This window comes from Bubalus kerabau, chromosome 9, assembly GCF_029407905.1.
Source record: "Bubalus kerabau isolate K-KA32 ecotype Philippines breed swamp buffalo chromosome 9, PCC_UOA_SB_1v2, whole genome shotgun sequence".
Classification (NCBI taxonomy): Eukaryota; Metazoa; Chordata; class Mammalia; order Artiodactyla; family Bovidae; genus Bubalus; species Bubalus kerabau.
The window spans coordinates 17,433,250-17,447,431 of record NC_073632.1 but is presented as its reverse complement, the minus strand read 5'-3'; the positions used below and the strand labels follow the sequence as shown (position 1 = coordinate 17,447,431).

General features: G+C 37.1%; 2 protein-coding genes across 9 annotated transcripts in view; both read right to left on the bottom strand.

The window, feature by feature from the left end:
- FAM135A (family with sequence similarity 135 member A) overlaps positions 1 to 14,182 on the bottom strand; it is a 162,149-nt gene that overhangs the window by 102,501 nt on the left and 45,466 nt on the right. The gene's annotated exons all lie outside the window — the stretch shown is intronic.
- Positions 12,952 to 14,176, bottom strand: LOC129619591 (V-type proton ATPase subunit E 1). Its single transcript, XM_055534773.1, has one exon. The coding sequence runs from the start codon at positions 14,080 to 14,082 to the stop codon at positions 13,402 to 13,404; it is 681 nt and encodes a 226-aa protein (XP_055390748.1). The 5' UTR covers positions 14,083 to 14,176; the 3' UTR covers positions 12,952 to 13,401.

The following is a 14,182-nucleotide window of genomic DNA, read 5'->3' as shown; positions in this document are numbered from 1 at the left end:
TGGGACCATATCAACTGCACCAACATTCGAATTATAGGGGTCCCAGAAGAAGAGAGAAAGAAAGGGTATGACAAAATTTTTGACGAGATTATAGATGAAAATTTCCCCAAAATGGCAAAGGTAATAGTCAATCAAGTCCAAGAGGCACAAAGAGTCCCATACAGGATAAACCCAAGGAGAAACTTCCAAGACACATACTAATCAAATGAACAAAGACTAAACACAAAGAAAGAATATTAAAAGCAGCAAGGGAGAAGCAACAAATAACATACAAGGGAAACCCCATACGTTTAACAGCTGCTCTTTCAGCAGAAACTCTGAAAGCCAGAAGGGAAAGGCAGGATATATTTAAAGTACTGAAAGGGAAAAATCTACAACCAAGATGACTGTACCTGGCAAGGATCTCATTCAAAATTGATGGAGAAATCAAAGGCTTTTCAGACAAGCAAAAGTTAAGAGAATTCAGTACCATGAAACCAGCTTTACAACAAATGTTAAACAGACTTACATAGTCAAGAAATATAAAAGAAAAAAGATCTACAAAATCAATCCCAAACAATTAAGAAAATAGCAACAGGAACATATATATCATTACTTTAAATGTAAATGAATTAAATGCTCCAACCAAAGACACAGACTGGCTGAAATTGAAAGTCACTCAGTCGTGTCCAACTCTTTGCGACTCCATGGACTATACAGTCCATGGAATTCTCCAGGCCAGAATACCTGAGTGGGTAGCCTTCCCCTTCTTCAGGGGATCCTTCCAACCCAGGGATCGAACCCAGGTCTCCTGCATTGCAGGCAGAATCTTTACCACCTGAGCCACAAGGGAAGCCACAAACTGGCTGAATGGATAGAAAAACAAGACCCATATATATGCTGTCTACAAGAAATCCACTGTAGACCTTAAGACACATATAGACTGAAAGTGAGAGGATGGAAAAATATATTCCATGCAGATGGGAAGCAAAAGAAAGCTGGAGTAGCAATCCTCATATCAGACAAAACAGACCTTAAAATAAAGATTACCAAAGATAAGGAAGGACACTACATAATGATCAAGGGATCAATCCAAGAGGAAGACATAAAAATTGTAAGTATCTATGCACCCAACATAGAAGCACCTCAATACATAAAACAAACACTAACAGACATAAAAGGAGAAAATGACAGTAACAGAATAACAGTAGAAGACTTTAACAGCCCACTCACACCAATGGACAGATTATCAAAACAGAAAATTAATAAGGAAACACAAGTCTTAAATGATACATTAGATGAGATGGATCTCATTGATAGCTTCAGGACATTCTATCCAAATGCAGAAGAATACACCTTCTTTTCAAATGCACATGGAACATTCTCCAGGAGAGACCACGTCTTGGGTCACAAATCAAACCGCAGTAAATTCAACAAAATTGAAATCGTATCACGCATCTTTTCTGACCACAATTCTGAGACTAGGTATCAATCACATGAAAAAAACTGTAAGAAACACAAATACATGGAGATTATACAATGCGTTTCTAAATAACTAAAAGGTTACTGAAGAAATCAAAAGGGAAATCAAAAAATTTCTAGAAACAAATGACAATGAAAACATGACAACTCAAAACCTATGGGATGCAGCAAAAGCAGTCCTAAGAGAGAAATTTATGGCAATAAAATCTTACCTCAAGAAACAAGAAAAACATTAAAATAGCATAACTTTACACCTAAAACAACTGGAAAAATAAGAACAAAAGAAAAAATCCAAAATTAGTAGAAGGAAATAAAGCATAAAGATATGAACAGAAATAATGAAAAAGAAATGAAAAAAACAATAGTAAAGATTAATAAAACTAAAATCTGGTTCTTTGAGAGGATGAACAAAATTGACAAACCTTTAGTCACACTCATCAGGAAACAATGAGAGAAGACTCAAATCGACAAAATCAGAAATGAAAAAGGAGAGGTTACAGCAGACAATGCAGAAATACAGAGGATTATAAGTGACTATAATGAACTCTATGGTAATAAAATGGATAACCTGGAAGAAATGGACAGATTCTTAGAAAAGTTCAATCTTCCTAGACTAAACCAGGAAGTATGAACAACTGAAATACAAGCACTGAAATAGAAGCTGTGATCAAAAATCTCCCAAAAAGTAAAAGTCCAGGACCAGATGGCTTCACAGAAGAAATCTATCAAACATTTAGAGAAGAGCTAATGCCTATCCTTCTAAAACTCTTTCAAAAAATCACAGAAGAAGGAACACTTTCAAACTCATTCTACAAGGCCACCATCACCCTGATACCAAAACCAAAGACAACAAGAAAAAAGAAAACTACAGGCCAATATCACTGATGAACTTACATGCAAAAATCCTCAACAAAATTTTAGCAAACAGAAGTCAGCAACACATCAAAAGCTCATACACCATGATCAAGTTGGCAAGCATTCTTCAATATACATGAATCAATCAATGTGATACACCATATTAACAAATTGAAAGATAAAAACCATATGATAATCTCAATAGATGCAGAAAAAGCCTTTAACAAAATTCAGCACCCATTTATGATTAAAACTCTTCAAAAAATGGGCACAGAAGGAACCTACCTCAACATAGTAAAGGCCATATGTGATAAGCCCACAGCAAACACTATTCTCAATGGTGAAAAACTGAAAGAATTCCTCCTAAGATCAGGAACAAGACAAGGGTGTCCTCTTTCATCACTATTATTCAACATAGTTCTGGAATTCCTAGCTACAGCAATGAGAGATGAAAAGGAAATAAAAGCAATCCAAATCGGAAAGGAAGTAAAGCTCTCACTGTTTGCAGATGACATGATACTGTACACAGAAAACCCTAAAGACAGTATCAGAAAATTACTAGAGCTAACCAGCGAATTTAGCAAAGTCTCAGGATACAAAATCAATACAAAGAAATCACTTGCATTTCTCTATACTAACAATGAAAAATCAGAAAGAGAAAGTAAGGAATCAATCCCATTCACTATTGCAACAAATAGAATTAAATATCTAGGAATAAGCTTACCTAAGGAGACAAACGAACTGTACACAGAAAATTATAAGACACTTATGAAAGAAATTCAAAGACGACATAAGCAGACGGAGAGATATTCTATGTTCCTGGGTAGGAAGAATCAATATTGTGAAAATGACTATACTACCAAATGCAATCTACAGATTCAATGCAATCCCTATCAAATTACCAATAGCATTTTTCACAGAACTAGAACAAAAATTTCACAATTCACATGGAAACACAAAAGACCCCTAATAACCAAAGCAGTCCTGAGAAAGAAGAATGGAGATGGAGGAATCAACCTTTCTGATTTCAGATTATACTACAAAGCTACAGTCATCAAGACAGTATGGTACTGGCACAAAAACAGTAATATAGACCAATGGAACAAGATAGGAAGTTCAGAAATAAGCTCATGCACCTTTGGGCACCTTATTTTTGACAAAGGAGGCAAGAATATACAAAGGAGCAAAGACAGCCTCTTCAATAAGTGGTGCTTGGAAAACTGCACAGCTACATGTAAAAAGACTGAAATTAGAACACTTCCTAACACCATACACAATGATAACCTCAAAATGGATTAAAAAACTAAATTTAAGACCAGAAACTATAAAACTCTTAGAGGACAACAGGCAGAACACTTGATGACATAAATCAAAGCAGATCCTCTATGACCCACCTCCTAGAGTAATGAAAATAGAAACAAAAGTAAACAAGTGGGACCTGATTAAACTTAAAAGCTTTTGCACAGCAAAGCAAACTATAAGCAAGGTGAAAAGACAACCCCTGGAATGGGAGAAAATAAAAGCAAATGAAACAACTGACAAAGGATTCGTTTCCAATACAAGGAGCTCATACAACTCAATACCAGAAAAAGAAACAACCCAATCAAAAAGTTGGATAAAGACCTAAACAGACATTTCTCCAAAGAAGACATACAGATGGCTAATAAACACATGAAAAGATGCTCAACATCACTCATTATCAGAGAAGTGCAAATCAAAACTACAATGAGATATCACCTCACACCAGTCAGAATGGCCATCATCAAAAAGTCTACAAATATTAAATGTTGGAGAGGGTGTGGAGAGAAGGCAACCCTCTTACACTGTTGATGGGAGTGTAAATTGATACAGCCACTATGGAAGACAGTATGTAGAATCCTTTAAAAACTAGGAATAAAACCACCATATGACCCAGGAATCCCACTCCTAGGCATATATCCTGAGGAAACCAGGGTTGAAGAAGACACATGTATCCCATTGTTCATTGCAGCACTATTTACAATAGCTAGAACGTGGAAGCAAGCTAGATGCCTATCAACAGATGAATGGATAAAGAAGTTGTGGTATATATGCACAATGGAATATTACTCAGCCATAAAAAGGAATGCGTTTGAGTCAGTTTTGATGAGGTGAAGTGAGTGAGAGTGAAGTGAGTCAGAAAGAGGAAGATAAACATTGTATTCTAACACACATATACAGAATCTAGAAAAATGGTTCTGAAGAATTTACTTACAGGATCGCAATGGAGAAACAGACATAGAGAACAGACTTATGGACATGGGGAGAGGGGAGGAGAGGGTGAGATGTATGGAAAGAGTAACACAGAAACTTACATTAACATATGTAAAACAGATAGCCAACGGGAATCTGCTGTGTGGCTCAGGAAACTCAAACAGGGGCTCTGTATCAACCTAGAGGGGTGGGATGGGGAGGGAGATGGGAGGGAGGTTCAAAAGGGTTGGGCTATATGTATACCTATGGCCGATTCATGTTGAGGTTTGACAGAAAACAGCAAATTCTGTAAAGCAATCATCCTTCAATAAAAAAATAAATAAAAAAGAATGTGGGAAAAAAAACACAAAATTGGTGAATTTTTGTATAGTCATTTTAATACTGAAGATGGAAGAAAAATGCAACATGTTTGCCATATTATGTTTATTTCAAGAAAGGTATAAATACAACTGAAATGCAGAAAAGATTTGTGCAGTTTATGGAAAAGGTGCTGTGACTGATCAAACGTGTCAAAAATGGTTTGCAAAGCTCGAGCTGGAGATTTCTTGCTGGACAATGCCCCACCATAGGTTAGAGCAGTTGAAATTGATAGTGATTAAATCGAGACACTAACTGAGAACAAATTAATGTTATACCATAGCCAACATACTCAAAATATCCAAATCAAGCACTGAAAGTCATTTGCACCAGCTTAGTCAGTCACTTTGATGTTTGGGTTCTATATAAGTTACACAGAAAAAACCTTGACGGTATTTCTGCATGACATTCTCTACTTAAATGTAATGAAAATGTTCCATTTTTAAAACAAATTATGATGGTGATGAAAAGTGGATACTGTACAATAATCTGGGTGGAAGAGATTATGGGGCAAGCAAAATGAACCATCACCAATCATACCAAAGGCTGGTCTTCATCCAAATGATTGATTCCAACAGATACTGCTCCTAATTAGACCAACTTGATGAAAAGCATCCAGAATCAGTTAAGAGAAAACATAATCTTCCATCAAGATAATGCAAGGCTGCATATTTCTTTAATAACCAAATACTGTTACAGCTTGGCTGGGAAGTTCTGATTCATCTGCCATAATCACCAGACCTTGCACTTTGAATGCTTATTAATTGTGGTTTTTACGATATTCTCTTAATGGAAAAAAAATTTCAATTCCCTGGAATACTGTAAAAGGCACTTGGAACAGTTCTTTGCTCAAAGAGATAAAAAGTTTTGCGAAGATGGATTATGAAGTTGCCTGAAAACTGGCAGAAGGTAGTGGAACAAAATGGTGAATACATTGTTCAATAAAAAATTTTCTCAGTGAAAATGAAAAATGTGCCTTTTATTTTTACTTTAAAAATGAAAGGCAAGAAAAATAACAAATAAAAAAAAAACAAACAAAAAAAATGAAAGGCAATTTTGACCAACCAATATCTAACAAACCAAATTCAAGAGCATATTAAACGGATCATACACTATAATCAGTGGAATTTGTCCCTGGGAAGCATGGATGGTTTGACATATGCAAATCAATAAACATACACCACATTAAGAAAATGATGATAAATGAAGGATAACAATCATATAATCATCTCAAAAGATGCAGAAAAATAATTTGAAAACATTCAACATACTTTCATGACAATAACTCTCAATAAGTTAGGTACAGAAGGAATGTATCTCAATATAATAAAGGCCATTTATGACAAGCCCACAGCTATCATCCTCAATGGTAAAAAGTTGAAAGTGCTCCTTTCAACTCAGGAACAAGACAAGGATGCCCACTTTCATCACTCCTTTATGACACAGTACTGGAAATCCTAGCCACACACACACACAAAAAGGAAATTAAATGTATCCAAATAGGAAAGGAAGAAGTAAAAGGGTCTCTCTGTGCAGAAGACATGATCCTATACAGAGAAAACCCTAAAGATTCCACCAAAAAGCTGTTAGAACTAATCCATGAATTTAGTCAAGTTGCAGGACACAAAATCAACATACAAAAACCAACTGCATTTCTATACATTAACAATGAACTACCTGAAAAATCTCACACTAGCATCAAAAGCAATAAAACACTTAGGTATAAATTTAACCAAAGGAGATGAAACACCTGTACATTAAAAACTGTAAGATATTGAGGAAAGAAACTGAAGAAAACACAAGAAATGGGAAAATAACCTATGTTCTTAGATTGGAAGAATTAATATTGCTAAAATATCCATACTACCTGAAGTGATCTACAAATTCAATATAATCTCTATCAAAATTCCAATGGCATTTTTCATAGAAATAGAAAAAATTATCCTAAAATTTGTATTAGACCACAAAAGTCCCTGAATAGCCAGAGCAATCTTAAGAGCAAAAGACAAAGCTGGAGGCATCACACTTCTTAATTTCAAACTATACTGCATGACTATAGTAACCAAAATAGTATGGTAGTAGTATAAAAATAGGCACATAGATCAATGGAAGGAAAAAAGAGAGCCCAGAAATCAGCCCACACACATACGATCAACTAATAACTGACAGGGTGCCAAGAACACATAGGAAGAAAGTCTCTTCAATAAATCATGCTGGGAAAACTGGATATACACATGCAAAAGAATAAAACTGGACTTCTATTATATACTACTCAGAAAAATTAACTCAAAATGGATTAGACTTAAATTTTAAGACCTAAAACCACTAACTTCTAGAAGAAAACAGGGAGGAAGCTCCTTGACCTTGGTCTTTGGTAATATTTATGTTTGACACCAAAGCAAAGGCAATAATAGACAGGTAGGATTACATAAAACTATAAGGCTTCTGCACAGTGGAAGACAGCACCAACAAAAGAAAAAGCAATCTACTGAATGGAATAAAATATCTGCCAATCATACATCTGATAGGGGATAACATCCAAAATCTATAAAGAACCAAGGAACTAACTAGCAAAAACAACCAACCAAACAATCTGATTTTAAAATGAGCAGAAGATTTCCATAGGTGCGTGGATTTATCTCTGGGCTTTCTATTTTGTTCCATTGATCTATATTTCTGTCTTTGTGCCAGTACCATACTGTCTTGATAACTGTGGCTTTGTAGTAGAGCCTGAAGTCAGGCAGGTTGATTCCTCCAGTTCCATTCTTCTTTCTCAAGATTGCTTTGACTATTCGAGGTTTTTTGTATTTCCATACAAATTGTGAAATTATTTGTTCTAGCTCTGTGAAAAATACTGTTGGTAGCTTGATAGGGATTGCACTGAATGACAAAGGAGGCAAGAATATACAATGGAGAAAAGACAATCTCTTTAACAAGTGGTGCTGGGAAAACTGGTCAACCACTTGTAAAAGAACGAAACTAGAACACTTTCTAACACCATACACAAAAATAAACTCAAAATGGATTAAAGATATAAACCTAAGACCAGAAACTATAAAACTCCTAGAGGAGAACATAGGCAAAACACTCTCTGACATACATCACAGCAGGATCCTCTGTGACCCATCTCCCAGAATACTGGAAATAAAAGCAAAAATAAACAAATGGGACCTAATTAAACTTAAAAGCTTCTGCACGACAAAGGAAACTATAAGCAAGGTGAAAAGACAGCCTTCAGAATGGGAGAATATAATAGCAAATGAAGCAACTGACAAAGGACTAATCTCAAAAATATACAAGCAACTCCAGCAGCTCAATTCCAGAAAAATAAATGATCCAATAAAAAAATGGGCCAAAGAACTAAATAGACATTTCTCCAAAGATATACAGATGGCTAACAAACACATGAAAAGATGCTCAACATCACTCATGATCAGAGAAATGCAAATCAAAACCACACTGAGGTACCATTTCACGCCAGTCAGAATGGCTGCGATCCACAAGTCTACAAGCAATAAATGATGGAGAGGGTGTGGAGAAAAGGGAACCCTCTTACACTGTTGGTGGGAATGCAAACTAGTATAGCCACTATGGAGAAGAGTGTGGAGATTCCTTAAAAAACTGGAAATAGAACTGCCTTATGATCCAGCAATTCCACTGCTGGACATACACACTGAGGAAACCAGGATTGAAAGAGACATGTGTACCCCAGTGTTCATCACAGCACTGTTTATAATAGCCAGGACATGGAAGCAACCTAGATGTCCATCAGCAGATGAATGGATAAGAAAGCTGTGGTACATATACACAATGGAGTATTACTCAGCCATTAAAAAGAATACATTTGAATCAGTTCTAATGAGGTGGATGAAACTGGAGCCTATTATACAGAGTGAAGTAAGCCAGAAAGAAAAACACCAATACAGTATACTAACACATATATATGGAATTTAGAAAGATGGTAACGATAATCCTGTATGCGAGACAGCAAAAGAAACACAGATGTATAGAATAGTCTTTTGGACTATGGGAGAGGGAGAGAGTGGGACGATTTGGGAGAATGGCATTGAAACATGTATAATATCATAAATGAAACAAATCGCCAGTCCAGGTTCGATGCAGGATACAGGATGCTTGGGGCTGGTGCACTGGGATGACCCAGAGGGATGGTATGGGGGGTTCAGGATGGGGAACGCATGTACACCCATGACAGATTCATGTTGATGTATGGCAAAACCAATACTATTGTAAAGTAATTAACCTCCAAGTAAAATTAATAAATTTATATTAAAAAAAAAAGAAAGAAAAAAAGAGTATTTCCAATAAAAAAGTAAATAAATAAAATAAGCAGAAGAAATGAACAGACTTTTTTTTTTCCAAAGAAACCATAAAGCCCTGGTGGTCCAGTGGCTAAGACTCCATGCTCCTAATGGAGGGGGGCCAAGTTTGATCCCTGGTCAGGGAACTAGATCCCACATTCCACCACTAAGAGTTCACACAATGCAACTAAAAGATACCACATTCCACAAGGAAGATTGAAGATCCTGCACGCTGCTAACCAAATAAATGATAAGTAAAAACACTAAAAAGGAAGACATACAAATGACCAACAGGTATATAAAATGATGCTCAACATCACTAATCATCACAAATTATTCATTTACAGGGAAATGTAAACCAAAAGCATAAGAGCTATCTCTTCATACTTGTTAGATTGGTTATTTAAAAAAAAAAATCCAGAGATAACAAATGTTATTATGTGAAAAGAGATAACACTTGTGTGCACTGCTGGTGGGAAATGCAAATTGGTGCAGTTACTATAAAAAACAGTATGGAGGGTCCGCAAAAAATTAAAAACAGAATTTCTGTATGATCCAGCAATCCCACTCCCAGATATATATTTGAAAGAAATGAAATCAGTATCTCAAAGAAAGTTTTGTATGCGCATTTTCATTGCAGCATTATTCACAATTGTCAAGATGTGGAAATAAGTGTTTGTCAGTGCATGAACAGATAAAGAAAATGCAGTGTATATATTCACAATGGAGTATTATTCAGCCATAACAAGATGGAAATTCTGTCATCTGCAGCAATATGGATGAACCTGGAGGGCATTATGCTATACAAAATAAGTCAGACAGAGAAAAGACAAATACTGGATGTTATCACTTACATGTAGAAACAAAACAAAATCAATTTTGGGGACCTTTCCTGATGATTCAGTCGTTTAGACTCCTCACTCTCAATGCAGAGAGCTTGAATTCAATCCCTGTTAAGAGAACTAGACCCTGCACATGACAACTAAGACCCAGCACAGCTAACTTTAAAAAAAAAGTGAATTTCATAGACAGAAATTCTTTTAGTTATAAGAAAAATAAGTTCTGAGGATCTCATGCATAGCATTATGACTATAGCTAGTAATAAAGTACTGTATACTTAAAATTTGTTAAGAATAAATCTTAAGCCTTCTTTACCACAAACACACAAAAAAAACTATGTGAGGTGATAGATGTGCTAATTATCTTGATTATGGCAATTTTTTCACATTGTTATCTGTATAACAAATCACATATTTATATGTATTATATAGTGTATATATGTATATATATAAAACAAATCATGCTGTACACTTTTAATATGTAAAATTATGTTTGTTAATTATTCCTTGATAAAGCTGAAAAAATAAGCAAATAAAAAGTCCAGAAAAAATAAGTCTTTCTAGCTTTTTTTTTCAACAGGCAACTTTAAGAAATACAATAGAGCAAGACATTTAGTTTACTAGATTAAGGAAGTTCAAAAAGGGAGGACCAATCCATCTTATAACACTAGTTGTTTTAACCTCTGTTTCCTAGAAAGTAGACTTACAAAAGACCTATTGACAATAAATATATACATTAACATATATAAAAGGCCAAGAAGAAAATTTATTTTTCCTTTTTAAAAGAAATATACATCTTTTTGGTCATAAGCAATATGAGCATTTTGACAGTCTTCAAAAACATAAACTCTTCATCATGTAAAATTCATTTAATTTTTAACATTAACCATTATTTCATTTTTAACATTAACCACTAACCAGCATTTCAGTATCCACAGTATGCTAAGAAAGTTAATCTTCAGCACATCAGGTTGTCAGAATATATTTTTAAATTTCAAAAATGAACTAAATTGTGCTCAACATAGCTTTATGCTGTTGTTTTCAGTCAGTAATTGTGTCTGACTGTTTGCAACCCACATACTGCAGCATGCCAGACTTCCCTGTCTTCATTATCTCCTGGAGTCTGCCCAAGTCACATCCACTGAGTTAGTGAAGCCATCCAGTCATCTCATCCTCTGTTACCCCCTTCAACTCCTGCCCACAATCTTCCCCAGCATCAGGGTCTTTTCAAATGAGTCAGCTCTTGGCATCAGGTGGCCAAAGTATTGGAGCTTCAGCATCAGTCCTTCCAATGAATATTCAGGGTTGTTTTTCTTTAGGATTGACTGGTTTGATCTCCTTGCTTCCCAAGGGACTCTCAAGTGTTGTCCAACACCACAACTGGAAAGCATCAATTCTTCAGCCCTCAGCCATCTTTACTGTCCAGCTCTCACATCCTTATACGACTACTGGAAAAACCATAGCTTTAACTAGACGGACCTTTGTTGGCAAAGTAACGTCTCTGCTTTTTAATATGCGGTCTAGGTTTGTCATAGCTTTTCTTCCAGGAGAAATTATCTTTTAATTTCATGGCTACAGTCACCATTTGCAGTGATTTGGGAGCCCAAGAAAATAAAATCTGCCATTGTTTACACTTTTCTCCCATTTATTTGCCATGAGGTGATGGGACTGGATGCCATGCTCTTAGTTTTTTGAATGCTGAGTTTTAAGCCAGCCTTTTCACTCTCTTTCACCCTCATCAAGAGGCTCTTTTGTTCCTCTTCACTTTCTGCCATTAGAGTGGCATCATCTGTATATGTGAAGTTGTTGACATTTCTCCCGGCAATCTTGATTCCAGCTTGTGATTCATCCAGCCCAGCATTTCACATGATGTATTTTGCATAGAAGTTAAATAAGCAGGGTGACAATATACAGGCCTGACATACTCCTTTCCCAATTGTGAACCAGTCCATTGTTCCATGTCCAGTTTTAACTGTTCCTTCTTGACCTTCATACAGGTTTCTCAGGAAGACAGGTAAGGTAGTCTGGTGTTCCCATCTCTTTGAGAATTTTCCAGTTTGTTGTAATCTACACAAAGACTTTAGTATAGTCAGTAAAGCAGAAGTAGATGTTTTTCTGGAATTCTCTTTTTTTTTTTTTTTGTGAGCCAAGAGATGCTGGCAATTTGATCTCAGGTTCCTCTACCTTTTTAAAATTCAGCTTGTACATCTGAAAGTTTTTGGCTCATTAACTGCTGAAGCCTAGCTTAAAGGATTTTGAGCATTACCTTGCTAGCATGTGAAATGAGCACAATTGTACAGTAGTTTGAACATTCTTTGGCATTGCCTTTGGGATTGGAATGAAAACTGACTTTTCCCAGTGCTGTGGCTACTGCTGAGTTTTCCAAATTTGCTGGAATATTAAGTGCAGCACTTTAACTGCATCATCTTTTAGGGTTTGAAAGAGCTCAGCTGGAATTCCATCACCTTCACTAGCTTTGTTCACAGTCATGCTACCTAAGGCCCCCTTGACTTCACATTCCAGGATGTCTGGTTCTAGGTGACTGACTGCACCATCGTGGTTATCCGGGTCATTAAGATCTTTTCTGTATAGCTCTTCTGTGTATTCTTGCCACCTCTTTTCAATCTCTTCTGATTCTGTTAGGTCCCTGTCGTTTCCAACCTTTATTGTGCCCATCTTTGCACGAAATGTTCCCTTGGTATCTCTGATCTTCTTCAAGAGATCTCTAGTCTTTCCCATTCTATTGTTTTCCTCTATTTCATCACATTGTTCACTTAAGAAGGCTTTCTCATCTCCACTTGTTATTCTCTGGAAGCTTGCACTCAGTTGGATATATCTTTCCCCTTCACTTCTCTTCTTTTTTTTTTTTTTTTTTTTTTTTTTTCACCTCCACCTTGTATTTTAATAAATAGAGCAGATTCATGGAATAGACCTTAAATCACATTTACAGACACTTCTAGGTCCAAACACGTAGGCGAGAAGCTGCTGCTGCCGGAAGGGATGAGGCCCACATGCACTTGAGGACTGAGTCTACCACCCCACTGCCTGTAGGCTGGATGGTGGAGCCCAGGACAGCAGCAGGTGCGGGACACGCACGCACCTGGCCCCGCAACTGCGCGCTACAGAACGGCAGGAACTGTGCTACTTTGAGACAAGCTAGAGGAAGGTTTCCTAATGTACTAACTGAGACTCCCATCATTACCCATCAGTCGGAGAACATTAGCTACAGAAGAGCACCCACTGACAAATAAGGGCAGGGGACAGCAAAGAGGAAGCTATAGAGGCCATCTTGTTTCTTCCAATGACGGGAGCGTCCTCATCACGCACCTCCTGCTGGCTTAGTCCAAAAACTTCCTGTTGGCATTTGCACCAAACAAGGCTCCCCGCACTTCGGGCATCATCTGCTGGGCTATGAGGTCCAGCCGACTTTCAAGTGTGTTGGACACCTTGATCTTGCGGTCCCCGTTATAGATCTCAACACCGCCGGCTATCTCCTCAGGCAGGTAGGCCTCCTGGTCAATCTGGACATCAACGTCTCTTTTGGTTGCAACTTTGTACACAGGGATTGCTTTTTGCACTGCAGCCTTCACCAGAGGGAAATCCTGTTTCCTGCAGCGAACGATCATCCGGGGCTCCAGCAACTGGTACAAACCCTGGAGGACCAGTCCATCCAGCAGCACTTGGTACCTGGTTGTATCTTTTACCACTTTGCTGAGTCTCTGTTTTGCTTCATTTAGTAGGTCTGTGATAAGGTCATCTCTCGCTCTGAGGACTTTGAGCCTCGCTTGATTCATCAAATTGGACATCTGAATTTTCTTCTGCTGCTCAATCTGCTTTTCTTTCTTCTCATAATATTCCATAATCTTCAGTCTTTGGGTTTGGACAAGACGACCTTTCTCAATGTTGAACTCTTCTTCTGCCTTTGCATCAATTTCTTCTGCTTTCTCATTGGCTTCTTGTTCAATAAAAGCCATCATGTGCTTAATCTGCTTCTGCACGTCGGCATCGCTGAGGGCCATGGCGGCAAGCCGTGCGGCAGCGGACGATCGGCCAGAGCTCAGACCTGACACAGGAGACGGGCGAACGGGAGACCCACTTCTCTTCTTTTCTCAGCTATTT

What these genes read in the sequence shown, in the direction of transcription:
- LOC129619591 (XM_055534773.1), bottom strand. Translation starts at nt 14,082, where the DNA reads ATGGCCCTCAGCGATGCCGACGTGCAGAAGCAGATTAAGCACATGATG.